The sequence below is a fragment of the Heterocephalus glaber genome, unplaced genomic scaffold, assembly GCF_053883595.1.
Source record: "Heterocephalus glaber isolate CG9 unplaced genomic scaffold, H.glaber_assembly_v1.0 deba00001145, whole genome shotgun sequence".
NCBI classification, from domain to species: Eukaryota; Metazoa; Chordata; class Mammalia; order Rodentia; family Bathyergidae; genus Heterocephalus; species Heterocephalus glaber.
In genome coordinates, this window is record NW_028258202.1 from 432,110 (window position 1) to 448,259 (window position 16,150).

The 16,150-nt window shown below is 39.2% G+C and overlaps 2 protein-coding genes across 5 annotated transcripts in view; both read left to right on the plus strand.

Moving 5' to 3' along the window:
* Ogt (O-linked N-acetylglucosamine (GlcNAc) transferase) overlaps window positions 1-8,096 on the plus strand; it is a 49,291-nt gene extending 41,195 nt beyond the window's left edge. For 2 of the 4 annotated variants that reach the window (XM_087210532.1, XM_087210533.1), the window contains exons 21-23: window positions 1,524-1,776; window positions 2,004-2,127; window positions 5,803-8,096. In XM_087210532.1, the coding sequence (XP_087066658.1) occupies window positions 1,524-1,776; window positions 2,004-2,127; window positions 5,803-5,977 (552 nt within the window). In that variant the 3' untranslated portion in view covers window positions 5,978-8,096. Of the gene's footprint in view, window positions 1-1,523; window positions 1,777-2,003; window positions 2,128-3,800; window positions 3,820-5,569; window positions 5,667-5,802 lie in introns of those variants that run through there. The other 2 variants (XR_015451043.1, XM_087210534.1) reach the window with 2 other exon arrangements.
* A 2,628-nt stretch (window positions 8,097-10,724) lies between these two features.
* The window catches only part of Gcna (germ cell nuclear acidic peptidase), a 39,998-nt gene continuing 34,572 nt past the window's right edge, over window positions 10,725-16,150 (plus strand). The window contains 1 exon segment of the mRNA XM_087210535.1: window positions 10,725-12,682. Within this exon segment, the coding sequence (XP_087066661.1) occupies window positions 12,546-12,682 (137 nt within the window). The 5' untranslated portion in view covers window positions 10,725-12,545.

Below are 16,150 nucleotides of genomic sequence, written 5' to 3' on the forward strand. Positions count from 1 at the left end.
CATGTGCCACCATGCCCAGCTCCCTGATACCTATTTTGTTTGTTTGTTTGTTTGTTTTAGGGCAGAAAAGAGGAAGCAGATGAGAGCAGGTCTCCTATTCCTTAATATCCTCATTTCCCAGTGTTCAAAATTATTTTTTAACTTAAAATTTTTTTATCAGTGTATGTTTGCAGTCCATACTGATTACATTCATCATGAGGAGTTGATATATGTACATAAAACATCTTAATTCTTTTCACTTTTCTTTCCCTCCCCTCTCCTCCCTCCTCCATCCCTCTCAAATCTAAAAATGAGCTGGACATGGTGGTGTACATAATGTAGTCCCAGTTACTTGGGAGACTGAGGCAGGATTGTAAGCCTGGGACTTTGAAACCAGCGTAGGCAGCATAGTAAGATCTCATCTCAAAAAAACTGAAGACTAAAATCTGTTTCCTAAGTTTGTGGCAAATTTATTTGGCAGCAAAACTACCTGAACTGACATTAGGCAATTTATATTTTATTTATTTCATTTATTGTGAATATTCCTGCATCTTGATGCAAGGATACTAATGTTTGTTTACAGAGTTTCTGCCAGGGGTATTAATATATGTGCATTGTACTCTTTAAAAATATGAAATATTCTGAGTTTGGAAATTCATATATTCTCATGGCATTCAGAGAAGGGATTGTGAATTTTTATGGTACATTGAATAGATGTAGATCTGATTCAGGAGTTGGCAAACTGGCCTATGGGCCAAATCTAGCCCACTGCGTATTGTTATAAATACAATTTTTAGGGATTTAGCTCAGTGGTGCTGCCACCTGCCTCGCAAGCGCAAGATCCTGAGTTTGATCCCTGGTACCAAAAAAACATTAAATTCTATCGAGACACAGTCATATCTACTTGTTTACATATTTCTGATGGCTGCCTTTAAGCTACAAAAGAATTGACCAGTTATAGTCCCTTAGCCACAAAACCAAAAATACTTGCCATCTGACCCTTTGCAGAAGTCTGCTTATTTCTGATCTAGATTAGGCAAATAAGGTGAATATGAGTTAAGTTTCTTTGTTGTGACATGGTATTTAAAATTTGAAATACCAGGTGTAATGGAAGATACCTATAGTTCCAGCTACTTGGGAGGTTGAGACAGGAGGCTCACTAGAGCCTTGATGTTCAAGGCCAGCCCAGGCAGCATACTGAGACCCTGTCTCAAAAAAGCAAGCCCATAAAATTGAAGTGGAAAATTGTCTGTTCACCAGTATGCACTGACTATATCAATTCCCATAATATATAGCTGCCTCACATTGTGCCAATTAAGAGCTTATCTTATGTCTTCCAACATTTTTTTCTCTCTTGATACTCTCTAGGGACAGTTGAGCAGAAGAGGAATAATTAAGTAATAATTCATCTGTGTGAAGGAAGAACTTAGGTTCACTGTAGGCTTCTTTCTGGGTAGAAAGAATAGAGTGCAGAAGAGACCTACAGGAACCTTTATTGAGAAGGGCAGATGTGCTATTAATAATTATTCATATTTTTTCTTTAGATTCTGAAACGTGTTCCCAATAGTGTGCTCTGGCTGTTGCGTTTTCCAGCTGTGGGAGAGCCCAATATTCAACAGTATGCACAAAACATGGGCCTGCCTCAGAACCGTATCATTTTTTCGCCTGTTGCTCCTAAAGAGGAGCATGTCAGGAGAGGCCAGCTGGCTGATGTCTGCTTGGACACTCCGCTCTGTAATGGGCACACTACAGGGATGGATGTCCTCTGGGCAGGGACACCGATGGTGACTATGCCAGGTAAATTGGTGATAAATCACTGGTCCCTTTCTTGTTCTTTAAAAAAAAAAAAATCTCCTTTTGAGGGGGTACTTCAAGCTGAAATTATATATACTTCAGATGATAGAAACTGAGACTCAAATCTGAACACTTATTCTTGTCTGTGTTATATGGATGCTTAACATAACATTGAAAACCATGTGTTATTTATATTCTCAAATGTGCATTTGTTATCTTTTATATTACAGGAGAGACCCTTGCTTCTCGAGTTGCAGCTTCTCAACTCACTTGCTTAGGTTGTCTTGAGCTTATTGCAAAAAATAGACAAGAATATGAAGACATAGCTGTGAAACTGGGAACTGATTTAGAATAGTAAGTAAACTTTCTATGAACAAAATTATATATTAGAATGTAGCTGCTATAAAATGAAACCATAAATTAAGAGTAGCATAAAATAGGTCAGTTGGTTGTATGCTTTATTAATGGGAGGAGAACTGATTTGTAATGAAGTAATCACTAGGTTTTGTTACGTAAAGAATGAATAGCTGAATAAATTCAAGAAAATTAAAAGGCAAACAACAGGGAAAGAATCTTTTGTTTCATAAGTCAAAATATTAATGGCCTGAAGAACATAAAATTTTAAATCCCCTCATAGGAAAGTAAACAAGGAAATGACCAGACAACTCACTGAATTAGAAGTGATTAACAAGAAAAAGTTTCAGCTTCTCTAGTAGAAATGCCAATTAAAATAATATTGAGGGATATCCATTGTTTGCCTATAAAATAAAGATTTTTAATTTATCAATGAGGGAACATTGAGGCACTTGTCCTCTCATACACTGGTAAGTAAATTGGTACAACCCTTCCTCGGAGTTTTCAGAATATTAAAAAATAACAGAAAAAAAACCAACAACAGACCTTTGACCCTTATACTGCCACTTCTTCATTATAGCATAAAAAACCCAAAAACTTAATTGCCTGAAAATGGTTTGGAATTAGAGGGGTAATATTGAGGTAAATGAAGGTTCATCCATACAATGAAATAGTGTTTATCTTCCCCCCACTCTCCCATTGGAGACTGAACCCAGGGCCTTCACACTGAGCTAATCTGCAACCCCAAAACTTTTTATTTTGAGAAAAGGTCTTGCTAAGTTGCCTAGGCTGGGCTCAAACCTGAAATCCTCCTGTCTCAGTCTCCCAGAATGTTGGAATTACAGGCATGCCCCACCATGTCTGGCTAGTATTTATCTTCTTTTGAGGTGTAGGGTCTTGCTGTATAGTTCAGGATGACCTTGAACTCACTATGGTAGCCCAGGCTGGCCTTGAACCTGCAGCAATCCTCCTGGAGCCTTAGCCTCTCAAGTGCTGGGATTATAGGTGTGCGCCACCATACCTGGCTTAATGAGTTTTTTTCTTTTGAGTATATTGGTGATTTTTTTTTTAAAGAAGTAACATGTTATATAGAAACTAGAGAAGCACACTGAATCCAGGCTCTGCCATTTACAAGCTTTGTGCTTTTGGGCAAGATTATCTATATGTGCTTTGTTCCTTTACCTGCAAAATGGAGCTTAATGGTAGTACCTATGTTGCAGAGATGGGAGGTTTAGAAAAGGTGCTCCATGTGAAGAACTTAGAACAGTGCTTGCTACATCGTACGTAAGCATTCAACATGTATTAGCTACTTAGCATTTTCAGAATTTTCTCTATTGAACATAGAAAAGTGAAAATTTTGAGCCCAGGCCTTAAAAAAGTTAAGAATCATGTCTGTCAGCCCCAGGGATTAAAAACAGTTAACAATGTCTATTTTAAATTTTTACTAGATGTTTGGAACTTAGTTTAATTCATATAACACTTTCCTTGACATTTTATTATGCAAGATTTCAATTTCATAATAAACATTTCCATACTCATTGCTTAAATTCTATTATCAATACTTCACTATACTTGGCTGTATTACATGTCTATCTTTATTCCTCTTTTCAGCAAGCAGTCTTATCTTGATTTTCTTTTCTTTTCTTTTCTTTTCTTTTTTTTTTTGGTACCAGGGATCGAACTTGGGTCTTTCTGCTTGCGAGGTAGGCGGCGGAACCACTGAGCTAAATCCCTGGCCCCCTATCTTGATATATTTTGTCACCATTTTTTTTTTTGAGAGTTTTTTGTTTTGAGATGTTTTTGCTGTGAAGTTTAGGCTGGTCTTGAACTCACTCTGTAGCCCAGGCTGGCCTCATACAATCCTCATGCCTCAGCCTCCTGAGTCCTGGGATTACAGGCATGTGCCACCACACCTGGCATTATTTGATAAATTTTGAAGTAAATGGCAAACATCAGTACACCTTTCCCTAAATACTACATAGTGGGTATTATTAATTAGCATTCAATACTACTTTTTACTTTTGAGGCAGAATTTATATACAGTGAAACACAAAAATCTTAGTGAGATTTGAGAAATAGTCTTTGCAATCCAAACCCTTCTTAAGAATATTACCATCATTCCAGCAAGTTCTTTCATGTTGCTTCTCCATTCGTCCCCTTTATGAATTCCCAGAGACAACTACTGTTCTGGAATTTTTTCCATTATAAATTAGTTTTGTCTTAATTTTTAGAACTTTATACACATGGAACCATGCAGTATGCAATGTAATAGGCTCTTTTCAGCAAATTCCTCTTTACTGCTGAATAGTATTTCATTGTATAATATCATAATTTATCAGTTCTCCCGTTGACACAGAACTTTTTATATATGGGTTTTTTTTTTTCCTGGTACTGGGAATCGAACTCAGGACCTTAAGCTTGCCAGGCAGGCACGGTTCCTGCTGAGCTACATCCCAGCCCGACACAGAACTTTTCAAAAAAATACATAGCACAGAGGGTCTTTCTTTTTCTTTGGAAAGTACTATTAATATGAACATGATTGGGTTGAGGCCAGATGAAGTACATAGCCATTTTACTAGTTCTGTCACAGCCAGCATTAAAAGAAGTTCTTAATTATTGCTTTTAGAAATAAACAGGAGTGTCTGGCTTCTGATTCTGAAGTAATAATTCTTTAATATATTCAGAGGTGAAGCAAGAAAGAGAACTCATTTTTCCCCTGTATTTCCGAACAGAGCTATGGTCTTGGTATTATTAGGAATGCTTTCATTGTATATCTAAATAAAGGACCCAGTTCATGTACTAGTAGGAAATTATGGCACAAGACATAGACATTTCTTTTCCCCTTAAGTATTTTGTTTCATTAAAATCTTTAATGTTGGGTGCGGTGGTGGTGCATGCCTGTGATCCCAGCAGTTGAGAGGCTAAGGCAGGAGGATTATGAATTGGAGGCTAGCCTGAACTGCATAGCAAGACCTTGTCTCAAAAAACAAAACAAAAATAACTTCATAAACTGAGTACTTCATATTATAAAGTTTGTGTCTGAACCGTTGTAAATGATGCTTCAGTGAACTTCTTTGCATGTTTATATGTTCATGTGTATCTATTTCTGATATTTTCTTTTGAATAGATTGAAAAGTGTTATTGATAGTTTAGAGAATTACGAATATTTAAAATTATTAATATACACATTGCTAAATTGCTTACCAAAAAGACAAGCAGTTGACATTCAAACAGATAGTACACGGGAATAGTCATGTACCATTGCTAATTCTTGTTTTTATTTTAATGGTTGAAATGGAGAGAGTATTGTTACCCTTTAGATTACTTGTTTAGGAAAGAACTAAAGTTTTTCAGAGGATGTGGATTTATGATACTTAATAGTATTAGCATTATATTAGCTATGACTCTTCCCTTTTTCATTGTCTTTTTTTTTTTTTTTTTGGTACCGGGGATCGAACTCGGGTCCTTGCGCTTGCGCAGCAGGCGACGAAACCACTGAGCTAAATCCCCAGCCCAACTCTTCCCTTTTTCAACATGAGGTAACAAGCGTTAATCAGAAAAGAAAATATTGTGAACTTTGTTCATCTATTTTGCCACAAAGGTGACTAGGTATTAATAGTCTAGTTCTGAGTTTCTGCTCTGATTTGTAAATTTGATTCTCTTTTTATTACCCAGCCTAAAGAAAATACGTGGCAAAGTCTGGAAGCAGAGAATATCTAGCCCTCTGTTCAACACCAAACAATACACAATGGAACTAGAGCGGCTCTATCTGCAGATGTGGGAGCATTATGCAGCTGGCAACAAACCTGACCACATGATTAAGCCTGTTGAAGTCACTGAGTCAGCCTAATAAAGACTGTGTACAGGAGAATTACCCCTATACCTGAACCTCAACCTTCTGGGGGAAAGAGAACTAAGTGATAACATACTTTTTACTTATCTGTACAGTACCATGTTGCAGATGGGTGATATATAATGGTAATAGAATAGCACAGCCAGACTTGCTTCCTGCACAGTAGGGAGAAACACAAGAGATGGGAAAATGCTGTTCCACAAGGAATCTCCAGATTCTGCATCAACCAGGGCTGGAAGGTCTGATCTCCCTTGGTCTTCCGTGGGATGGTTATTGTGGAGGGGAGATACAGATTGTCCAGCCTTTTTGTGATTCCATGGATTGAGTCTTCTGAATTAGTCTTTTTTTTTTTTTCCTTTATATTTTTGGGTTTGGAGCTTTTAAAAATATTTGGTTTCAGGTATTTTTATCATGTGAAATGTTTTTGATTCTCTTGAGATAAGGTTTTAAGCTAAAATGTTGCTCCCTTTTTTAGTTTCTAAACTGACAGATTAAGGAGGACTTTGCTGGTGTAGTCTTTTTATAGGTTTTATAAACCACTTGAGCCTATATCAGTCATTTTAGTGTCTGACCTGATATTTGGAGCTATCTATGCTTTGTTGGTTTAAATGATGACTCAAGATTTTTCCTGGTCTTATTTCCTATTACCTTCTCTCCTCAACCTCACTCCCTTTAAAAATTCTCCTGTAACTAAGCTAACAAAATCATGTCTGATTCAAAACATCCCAGAGTGTTTCTCTTAAACACATCACCTGGTGCCAAATGAAAATTCTTAGGAGTAATTTACTAATTATGAAGGGCACAGTTGTGGTACTGTCATTGATGAATATATGAATATTGTTTTTTTGTTTTGTTTTTTGGTTTTTTTGCTTAATTTTGACCTATTTCACCAGTGTTTTATCCTTGACTGCCTCTTCTCTGCTGCTTCCACAAATGATAGTGTGTGATAAGATTTTTACCTTCCTTTCTAAAGTTTGTTTTTTTTTTAAAGTGAGTCCTGTTCTTCCTATTTCTTTCAGCAGAAATGAAATCCCAGGTAAGTATAAGTATTCAAATATTTGATCAGTAAGTTACAGTTATCTTCACTACATTAAGTAACATTCATTGAAAAATGTGTTACAGGTAAAATCACTGAAGGACCATCTATGTATGAAACTAATTATTTTCCAGACTTTGTTTTAGGGTATTATATAATAACTGTCTTCTGGACTTGGTTTTGAAGTCTGTATGGATTCAGCCTCATTTGTAGCCAACTACAATATTACTTGGTATGGAGTGCAAATTAGGCTTGTTAGCAGCTTGAGTTTTTGGTATCAAAAACCATAGGAATAAAGTTATCAAATTTCATAAAGGGTCAGAGGCTTGAGGCTTAAGCCAACATATGAAAATATGTTTGTCTTGCTGTACTGTACTTATGATATCAAGTCACAGATAATTTTTTGTCTGCTAGTAGTGTTCTAGATAATAATGTCTTTCCAAAGCTCTGAGGCAGTGCACCTATTCTGTAGTTGCAGCTGTTGCCTGAATGTATCCTGGCTGACAAATTATTGAATAATAAGAACTTGAATTTCTGAAAGATTATTACTGCTAACCAAAATCTGAGTAAGGAGTCTTAAATGTAATTCTGCTTCAGAATTACATGTTAATGAACTGTGTACCTTTCAACAGTGTAAATCAAGAAACATCGGTTAAGGGATTTCTCAGTTTATTTTTTATCTGATTGAGATATCAGTTAAGATTGCTAGCAAGGTTGCTGATAAACTGATGTGAAGTTCACTGAGCTGCTCATTGTGAAATAGGATATTATACTTCCAATGCCCTCAAGGCTGTAGCCTTACAGCTGTTTTACATAGCACATCTTTCCTCCTATAGGGATGAACTTTTCTGGCACGAAAAGTAGCCGCTCTGGTTAAAGCTTCGCTTATTGTAACAGGCTTTTATTCCCAGGTAATATGTCTTTGGAAGACTTAATTCTGAATAGAGATATAGACATTACTGGAAACTAATTTTTTTTCTATTATACTCTGCTTTATCAAAAAAGTAAAACACTTAAATTGTGCTACAGGAATTCAGATGTTGTCTTGCAGTCTTTAAATAATAAATGATTTCCCCTTAATATGGCTGATTATTGTAAATATTGAACAGAATAATGGGGGCATCCATGGTGAAACCTACATTTGAACAGGTACAAACAAATGTGACAGATTTTCCTACTATAGTTGTAATACTAAGAATTTTTTGTTTATTCAACCAAGTCTGATGGAGGGGTGGGATTGGTATTTGATCCTTTAAGAAGACACCTAAAAGAACCATTGATATTTGTTCTACTTTTGCTTATGACCACTGTGTCCTCATTTACTCTTGAGGCCTCATTCTTTGTGTGGACTATTTGGGTTTTTTTGTGGTTTTTTTTTTGCATTTTGGAGCAAAGTTAATTTTCTTGCTGATTTGTGAAGTGGTTAAACTCAGCCACAGGGGAGAGGAGGATTTCAGTGTATTAGGAGTCTTGGACAAATTATTTGGCTGCCAGTTTTCTCAGAGATAAGAGGGGAAATTTTGTTCTCAATAAAATTTTAGGTGATTTACTTTCCAGCTTGTCTTCATTGGTTTCCTGAAAGAGTATGGGAAGAAAGGTGTCCATCTACTTCAGCTTCTTCCTTTAGTCTAAGGGACTTGTTTGCATGTTTTGAATAAACTTACACTGTATAACCTCTGAACTAACTGCCTTTAAAAAAAACTTTTTTTGAGATATTGGGAATTGAACCCTGGGCCTTCATACTGAGTTACAGTCCCAGCCCTTTTATTATTTTTTATTTTGAGACAGGCTCTTAGTGAGTCATTAAGTTGCCCCGCATGAGCTTGAAGTTGGAATCCTCCTGGCAGCCTCCCAGAGTGCTGGGATTGCAGGCATGTACCACCATGCTACTAGGCATAAAGTGCTTTTAGATTCTATTCAAATCCTAACCCACTCTTGTTTGAAGCATATGTCTTAATATGTAACATTTAGGGTCTTTGTTCAAACCTCTAAGGCATAGTTACATAATCCCCTATTTATTTATTTATTTTGGTACTGGGGATCGACCTTGCGCTGTCGAGGCAGGTGGCGGAACCACTGAGCTAAATCCCCGGCCCCGTAATTCCCTTTTTATGAAGAAGACTTACACAGGAGGAGGCTTCATTTGCAGGTTGGTTATTAGATAATATTAATGAACATCTCCTTTTATCCCATACCCCATCAACTCAAAAGTACCTTTATATATGTAAACAGTTAGGTGCATAAGGAGTTTTGGAGTTAGCATTGTTGGAGTTTGAATCTCAGGTCTGATACTTTCTAATCATATGATCTCTTAAAATGAGAGCACTAAGTCCTTTCTTTTTTAGTTGAACACATAGGTGTTGCTATGTTGCCCAGGCCTCAGCTTCCAGAATGGCTGGCATGACAGGGACATGCCAGCATACCTGGCTTTTTCACTACTATCTATGTCTGTCTGTCTGTCTGTCTGTCTATCTATCTATCTATCTATCTTTATTTTTGCGGTACCAGGGATCAAACTCAGCACTTTACACTTATGAGGCAGGCATGGCACCACCGAGCTCCATCCCCAGCCCTATTGCCTACTTTTTAAAGCATCACTGTAAAGATTAATAAATCCAGGGCCGGGGGTTTAGCTCAGTGGCGCCGCACCTGCCTCGCAAGTGCAAGGTCCTGAGTTGGATCCCCAGTACCAAAAAAAAAAAAAGATTAATAAATCCAGGGCCCAGGATTTAGCTCAGTGGCACCATGCTTGCCTAGCAAGCACAAGGTCCCGAGTTTGATCCCTGGTACCAGGAAAAAAAACCACATTAATTCACATAAAACACTTGGAACAATGCCTATCACAATAAAACTATCAAACACTGGGATGATTTATTTATATTGGGTTGGCCAAATAGTTAAATTATGAAATGTATGGGTTGTGGAAAGAAGGGCACAATCTAAAAAAAGACATTAACTTCCATTTGCTTTTCTTTGTGTTTGGGGTGAGTGCCAAAACACAAATAATCAAGTGTTTATCTCTAGGAATCTGACGGTTCTAGAAGTGAACTTCCTAATTCAGTGATTCTAGGCCATCTTAGGTTGCTGCCGCGCTCTTAGCTAGGGTGGCCCTCCCCCATTAGCTCCACGTAGTTTCCAGGGCTGACAAGTGATTCGCAGTTTGGGCAATTCAAGCTAGGAACAACTTTCACTTATCCAAGTTCTCACAGGCACAAAACGTTAAGGGAGGACTTGGTTTGGTTTTTCTTTATCACTCAAAAAGGTAATTTAGAGACCTTTAACCACGGAATCGGGGTCCCTGAGCTCTATCAAAATGGCATGTGTGACAACTTGTGGAAGCGACTGATCTCACACCGGAAGCAGTGTGACGGCATGGAAATTTTAGTTCATAACCGTTCATAGGGTAAACTTCAAATTTGCGTTGCGACCTCCTTATGGTTAGGTGGGTACAGGGAGGGCGGGACCACTTCAGTTTCTATCCCAGCCCCCCTCGGGTCTGGGCTTTATAAAAGGTTGTGAGCCCGGCGTCCCCTGCAGTTGCTGAGGATCTCGCATACCTCCAACCTCCGCTGCGAGTGAGCTGCCAACCGCCACACCAGAGACACGACAGCAGCTAAGTGACTGGTGGGCTGAGATGGGTGTCAGTTGAGCAGGTTTAAGTAAAATGAGGACCACACCTAACCTCGGACTGACTGCTCCGTCAGCCTTGGGACAGGTACTTAGCCTGTTTTCCCTTGTCCCTCCAAGATAAAGCTACAGTACTGGGACGTTTATTTTTTGGTACTGGGGATCGAACTTGGGTCCTAGCGCCTGCGCAGCAGGCGGCGAAACCACTGAGCTAAATCCCCGGCCCCATGTTTAACATTTTTTAAAAAGGGAGACCTGCAATGGCATAGATGGGGAATGGTGTGGGGGGTAAAGATACCGGTGGGGGCGTGAGTGGAGCGTTCAGGGGGTGGTTCTCGGCAGCGCCTTGAGGCCGGTGTAGGGGATGGGGGCTTAGGTGTGTATTGGTGTGGAGACGAGCAGAAAAAACCTGCTGATGAGGTGGGGTGGAAGTAGGGATAAATGGGGGAGGAGTGAGAGTGGTCGAGGCCTGACCCCCAGAGGACCCGCTAGCAAGTTGAGGTGGAAGTTACAGTGAGCAAAGGTTTTGCTGGGGTGTGGGGATGCTGATGTGTTGAAGGCTGAGTAGCGGTATGTGGGAGGTGAGAGTTGGGGGTAGGGGAGAAGCTGGACAGAGCTTGAGGGCGCTGGGAGCGAGACCTGTGGAGGTTGGGCTGTGGGCCAGCGGTGGGGGAAGGGTGGTGGATTGAGGCCTGATTGATGGAAGCCTGAACACTTCCACATCACTCTTCGCATCTCACCCCATGGCTGGCCGGCCACAGGAGGGCAGCAGAAGTAAGCACGGGTGGAAGGGTGGGAGGGAATAGGTGGAGGTTGGATTGAAGAGGTACTGGAACGGCAGTGAAGGGACGGCCTAGAAAGACTGGATGACTGGATTAGAGTCCGGAATAAGGACGTGTAGTAGTGAGGCGGGGGGAGGGGTGGGTGAAGGAGTTGACGCCCGATAGGCGGTGGAAAATTTCTTTGGGGAAGATCGGCTGGGGATGTGGGAATTGGAATCGCTTTGGGAGTGAGGGGACTGAATAGAGGTTAGGAAATTATTAGCTTTACTGAGAGGAAAATTTTTTATCTAACGTGGGTTAACGAATGTCTTTGCTGCCTCCCTAAGGCGTAGCATATGAAATAACTTTAGGGGCCACTGTTTGCTTTGGACTTTTCTGATTAATCTGCAAAGAACCCTGGTGAGGCAGGTTGGGGTAGGTGATAGGCTTTGTTTCTCTAGGGCTGGGGTGTGTGTGTGTGTGTGTGTGTGTGTGTGTGTGTGTGTGTGTGTGTGTGTGTGTGTTTGTGGTATTTGGGATCAAACTCAGGACCTTGCGCTTGTGAGGCAGGTGGCAGCACCACTGAGCTAAATCACTGGCCCTCTCTAGGGGTGTTTTTTGAGGAGGGGTTTTTAGAGCCTTTTGGGGGGCCGGGTACCAGGGCTCTAACTCTCGGGACCTTGCGCTTGTGTGGCAGGTGTGGGTACCACTGAGCTAAATCCCCGGCCCTGATGAGGGGTTTTATTTGTTATGAACTTCTGGGCTCAAGCAATTCTCTTGCCACAGCCTCTTTAATATTGGGACTGTAGGCGAGCACCATCGCCAGGGCTTCTCTAGTTTTTTCACCCAGAGGAAGCCTCTAATAAAACAAATTTAAAATGCTTCTCATGCCACAGGTTGTGGTGCATTCCTGTAATTGCAGTACACTGGGAAGCTGAGGCAGGAGGATAGCAAATTCGAGCCCATCCTGGGCAATTTAAGAAGACCCTGTCTCAAAATTAAGAAATAAAAAAGGTTGGGAATGTAGCTCTGTGAAGATGTTGGTTCAATTGCCAGTTTGGGGGAGGGGGCAAAAAAAAGCCTCTCATTTCAGAGTAAAGCTTCAGCTTTAAATTAGGGTAAAGAAACTGCCCAAAGATAAATGCAGAATATAGAAATGTCTCATTGGTTCTCAGTTAATGATTTTCTTATGTATATCTTTGTCTTGACTACAGAAATGGACAAGTCCAAAGAAAAGCTTTACCAAGCTGGCCCATCATATACTCAGGATAAGGACTGGTGAGAATTGAAAAATTCCATTTTCTCAGTTTATTTTAAATTTTTCTTAGTTTAGCCTTACTTTCAGTGAAACAACTTTTTCAAAAAAGATATGTTGGGCAGGGGATTTAGCTCAGTGGTGCCACCGCCTGCCTCATAAGCGCAGGATCTGAGTTCGATCCCCAGTACAAAAAAAAAAAAGAAAAAGATATGTTTATTTTATTTAGAATCCACAGAGTATATAAGTTGGTTAAATCTTTTTTTTGGTACCGGGATCGAACTCAGGATCTTGTGCTTGCAAGGCAGGCACCCTGCCACTGAGCTAAATCCCCAGCCCAAGTTGGTTAAATCTTAAAATGAGAATTGTAAAGAAGGATCTGAGAATCTAGAGTCCAGCCTCCTCTACAATGCACGAGTCTTCTGTGTAATATTTCTGTTAGGGGCCTGGCAGTTACAACTCCATGAAGCAATACAATGCATTATTGAATCTGTATAAATTCATTTTATTTATTTATTTATTTTTTTTTGGTACTGGGGATTGAACTTGGGACCTTGCGCTTGCGAGGCAGGCGGCGGAACCACTGAGCTAAATCCCCAGCAAATGTGTATAATTTCTAGAAAGTTATTTGTTCTGATGAAATTCAGACCTGCTGTTACATAACTTCTAACCCATTGTTGATGGTGCTGACCTCTTGAGAGACCTAGATGGAGTATTTTTTAAATTTTGTTTTATTTTTTTCCCCTTTAGATACTAGGGGTTAAATCCAGGGATACTTTACCACTGAGTTGTGCCTCTAGCCCTTTTTACTTTTTATTGTGAGACAGGGTCTCACTAAATTGTTCAATTTGGGCTTGTACTTTTGATCTTCCTGCCTCAGCCTCCTGGGTAGCTGGGACTGCAGGTGTATACCACTGAGCCCAGCTGCAGGACTTATTTGAAAATAGCTGTCTCTTCTAAGTTGTCTCTCTTCCAGAGCACTGCTCGGTTTTCCTCTCTCACAAACAAGCATGTAAGTATATAATATGGAGAAAAGTACAAACCATAGAACAGAGAAGTCTGCATAAGAATCTAATACATATGAAAATTTAGCTCATGATAAAAATGATAAAAATGATATTTAAGATCAGTGGGGAAAAGATGGATTAATCAATAGAAAATTTGAGGATAATTAGCCAGCCACTTGGAAAAAGAGTTGGCTTCTTAATGTGTAACATATATCAAAATAAATTTCACATAATCAAATATTTAAAAACCAAAAAAATGAAGCCACTAAAAATCCTGCAAAAAAACATGAATCTTGTTTCTAATAATTTTGGAATAGGAAAGTTTTCTGAGTTTAATATCAAATAAAAGGCCTAAAGATGGCAAATAAAAAACTGGAAAAATATTTGCTTTATGTATGATAAAGGGTATTTTAATTTATAAAGAACTTTAGAAATAATTTTATTTTAAATTTTTTATTGGTACATATTTGCCATATATAGTGCTCACATTCATCATAGAGAATTTGTACCTGTACAATTTTTTTCCCATCCCTTTCCCCTCCCTTCAACGCTTCTACCCTCCCCATTGACAGAAGTTTTGTTTCCATTTTTTCCTTCCTTTCTTTTTTGAGACAGGGTCACACTATGTTGTTCAGGCTGGCCTTGAACTCACTATGTACCCTAGGCTGGCCTTGAACTCAGGGCAATCCCCCTGCCTCAGCCTCCTGAGTGCTGGGATCACACACTTGCACCACCATAGTCAGCTTTTAATCCCCCCCCATTCCCCTTCCCATTTGAACATTTTCTTTCTACTTCTCAATATCTATCCTCCATTTTGCTCCTTTTTTGCCCTTAGAGTTTCTTGTACAAGAGAAGCAATGCAATATTTAAACTTGTGTATCTTATTTCTTTTACTTAAAATTGTGGTCTCAAGGGCCGGGGATTTAGCTCAATGGTTCCGGTGCCTGCCTCACAAGCGCAAGGTCCCGAGTTCGATCCCTGGCACCAAAAAAACAAAAACAAAAAAATTATGGTCTCGAGGTGCACCCATTTTCCTACAAATGACTAAAGTTTATCCTTATTTTCTTTGTCTTTTCATCTGTTGATGGGTATTTGAGCTGCGTCTAAGATTTAGCTATTATAAATTGTGCTGCTATAAACCTGTGGTATGATGCTTTAAATTCTTTTTTTTTTTTTTTTTTTGGTACCGGGGATTGAACTTGGGTCCTTGCACTTGCACAGCAGGTAGCGAAACCACTGAGCTAAATCCCCAGCCCAATGCTTTTAATTCTTTTGGGAAGATACCAAGAAGGGAAATAGCTGGGTTAAATGGAACCTCTGATTTTACTTTTTTTTTTTTTTTTTGAGATAGGGTCTCACTATGTAGTTTAGGCTGACCTTTAACTCACTATGTACTCCAGATAGATGATGCCGAGTGTTGGTGGGTTTGTAGGAGAGCCAGCATTTATTTGTAATAGCTAAACTTTCAAAAGAGCTTAGATGTCCTAAGGGTCTAGTTGAATAAATTATGGTTCATCGAAAAAATGTGATGAGAGCTCTGTGTACTCTTAACAGTAACACTGACTAATATACTAACTTAAGAGCTTTGTAGAAGGATAAGATATGTTGTTTGTCTCTGGGAAGTGTGACTAATGGAGAAACTGACAAAATTTCTTATTCACGCCTCTTTTACAAACTATCTGGTAAACACCATTTCATGATAGTTGTCAAAATAGTGGGGAAAAGTAGCAAAATAGTGGGAAATAGTAGCAAAAGAATACAGCAAACCAACCTCAAAAAATATACATCTTAACAAGTAATAAAAAGAAATGGTTGACACTAGTGGTTCTGAGAGGTAAATAGTCACTGATTTCTTAGTCAGGCCCTTGTGAATTGGTTACTTGCCTCTAGCATCTGATGAAAGGTTGATAAACTTTAGTTTCTGAAGCTTCAGGTACAAAGATCAGATCACAGACTGTGGTTGGAGGTGGTTCTTGAGGTTGGACAACAACCTGCCAGTTGCTACACCTACCCAAGGTGCAAGTTGGAATTATGACTTCCTGTGATCTGGGCATGTGTTTTCATTAATGCAGAAAAGATTCAATATTTTTTAACTTTTGGTTGACTCTGTACTTCAAACCTTCACCTAGATGGTTGTATATGTATAATTAAAAGTTTTACATGGAGGTAATTAATTACTTAGTATGACCTAGTAGGCAAAAATCCTTCCAGAATTTGAGATTTTATGAGGGAGATTAGAAGCTAATAAATAAAAAGGATTCTTGGAATAATTTTTTGAGATTCATTCATCTATTCATTCAACAAGTTTGTTGAATCCTGACTTTTTTGGGGTTTTTTTTTTTTAGATAGGCTCACTGTGTAATTCAGGTTGGGCTTGAACTCACTATGTAGCCCAGGCTGGCCTTGAACTTGTGGTGATCCTTCTGCTCAGCCTCCCAAGTGCTGGAATTATAGGCGTGCACCACCATGCCTGGCCATGAGTCC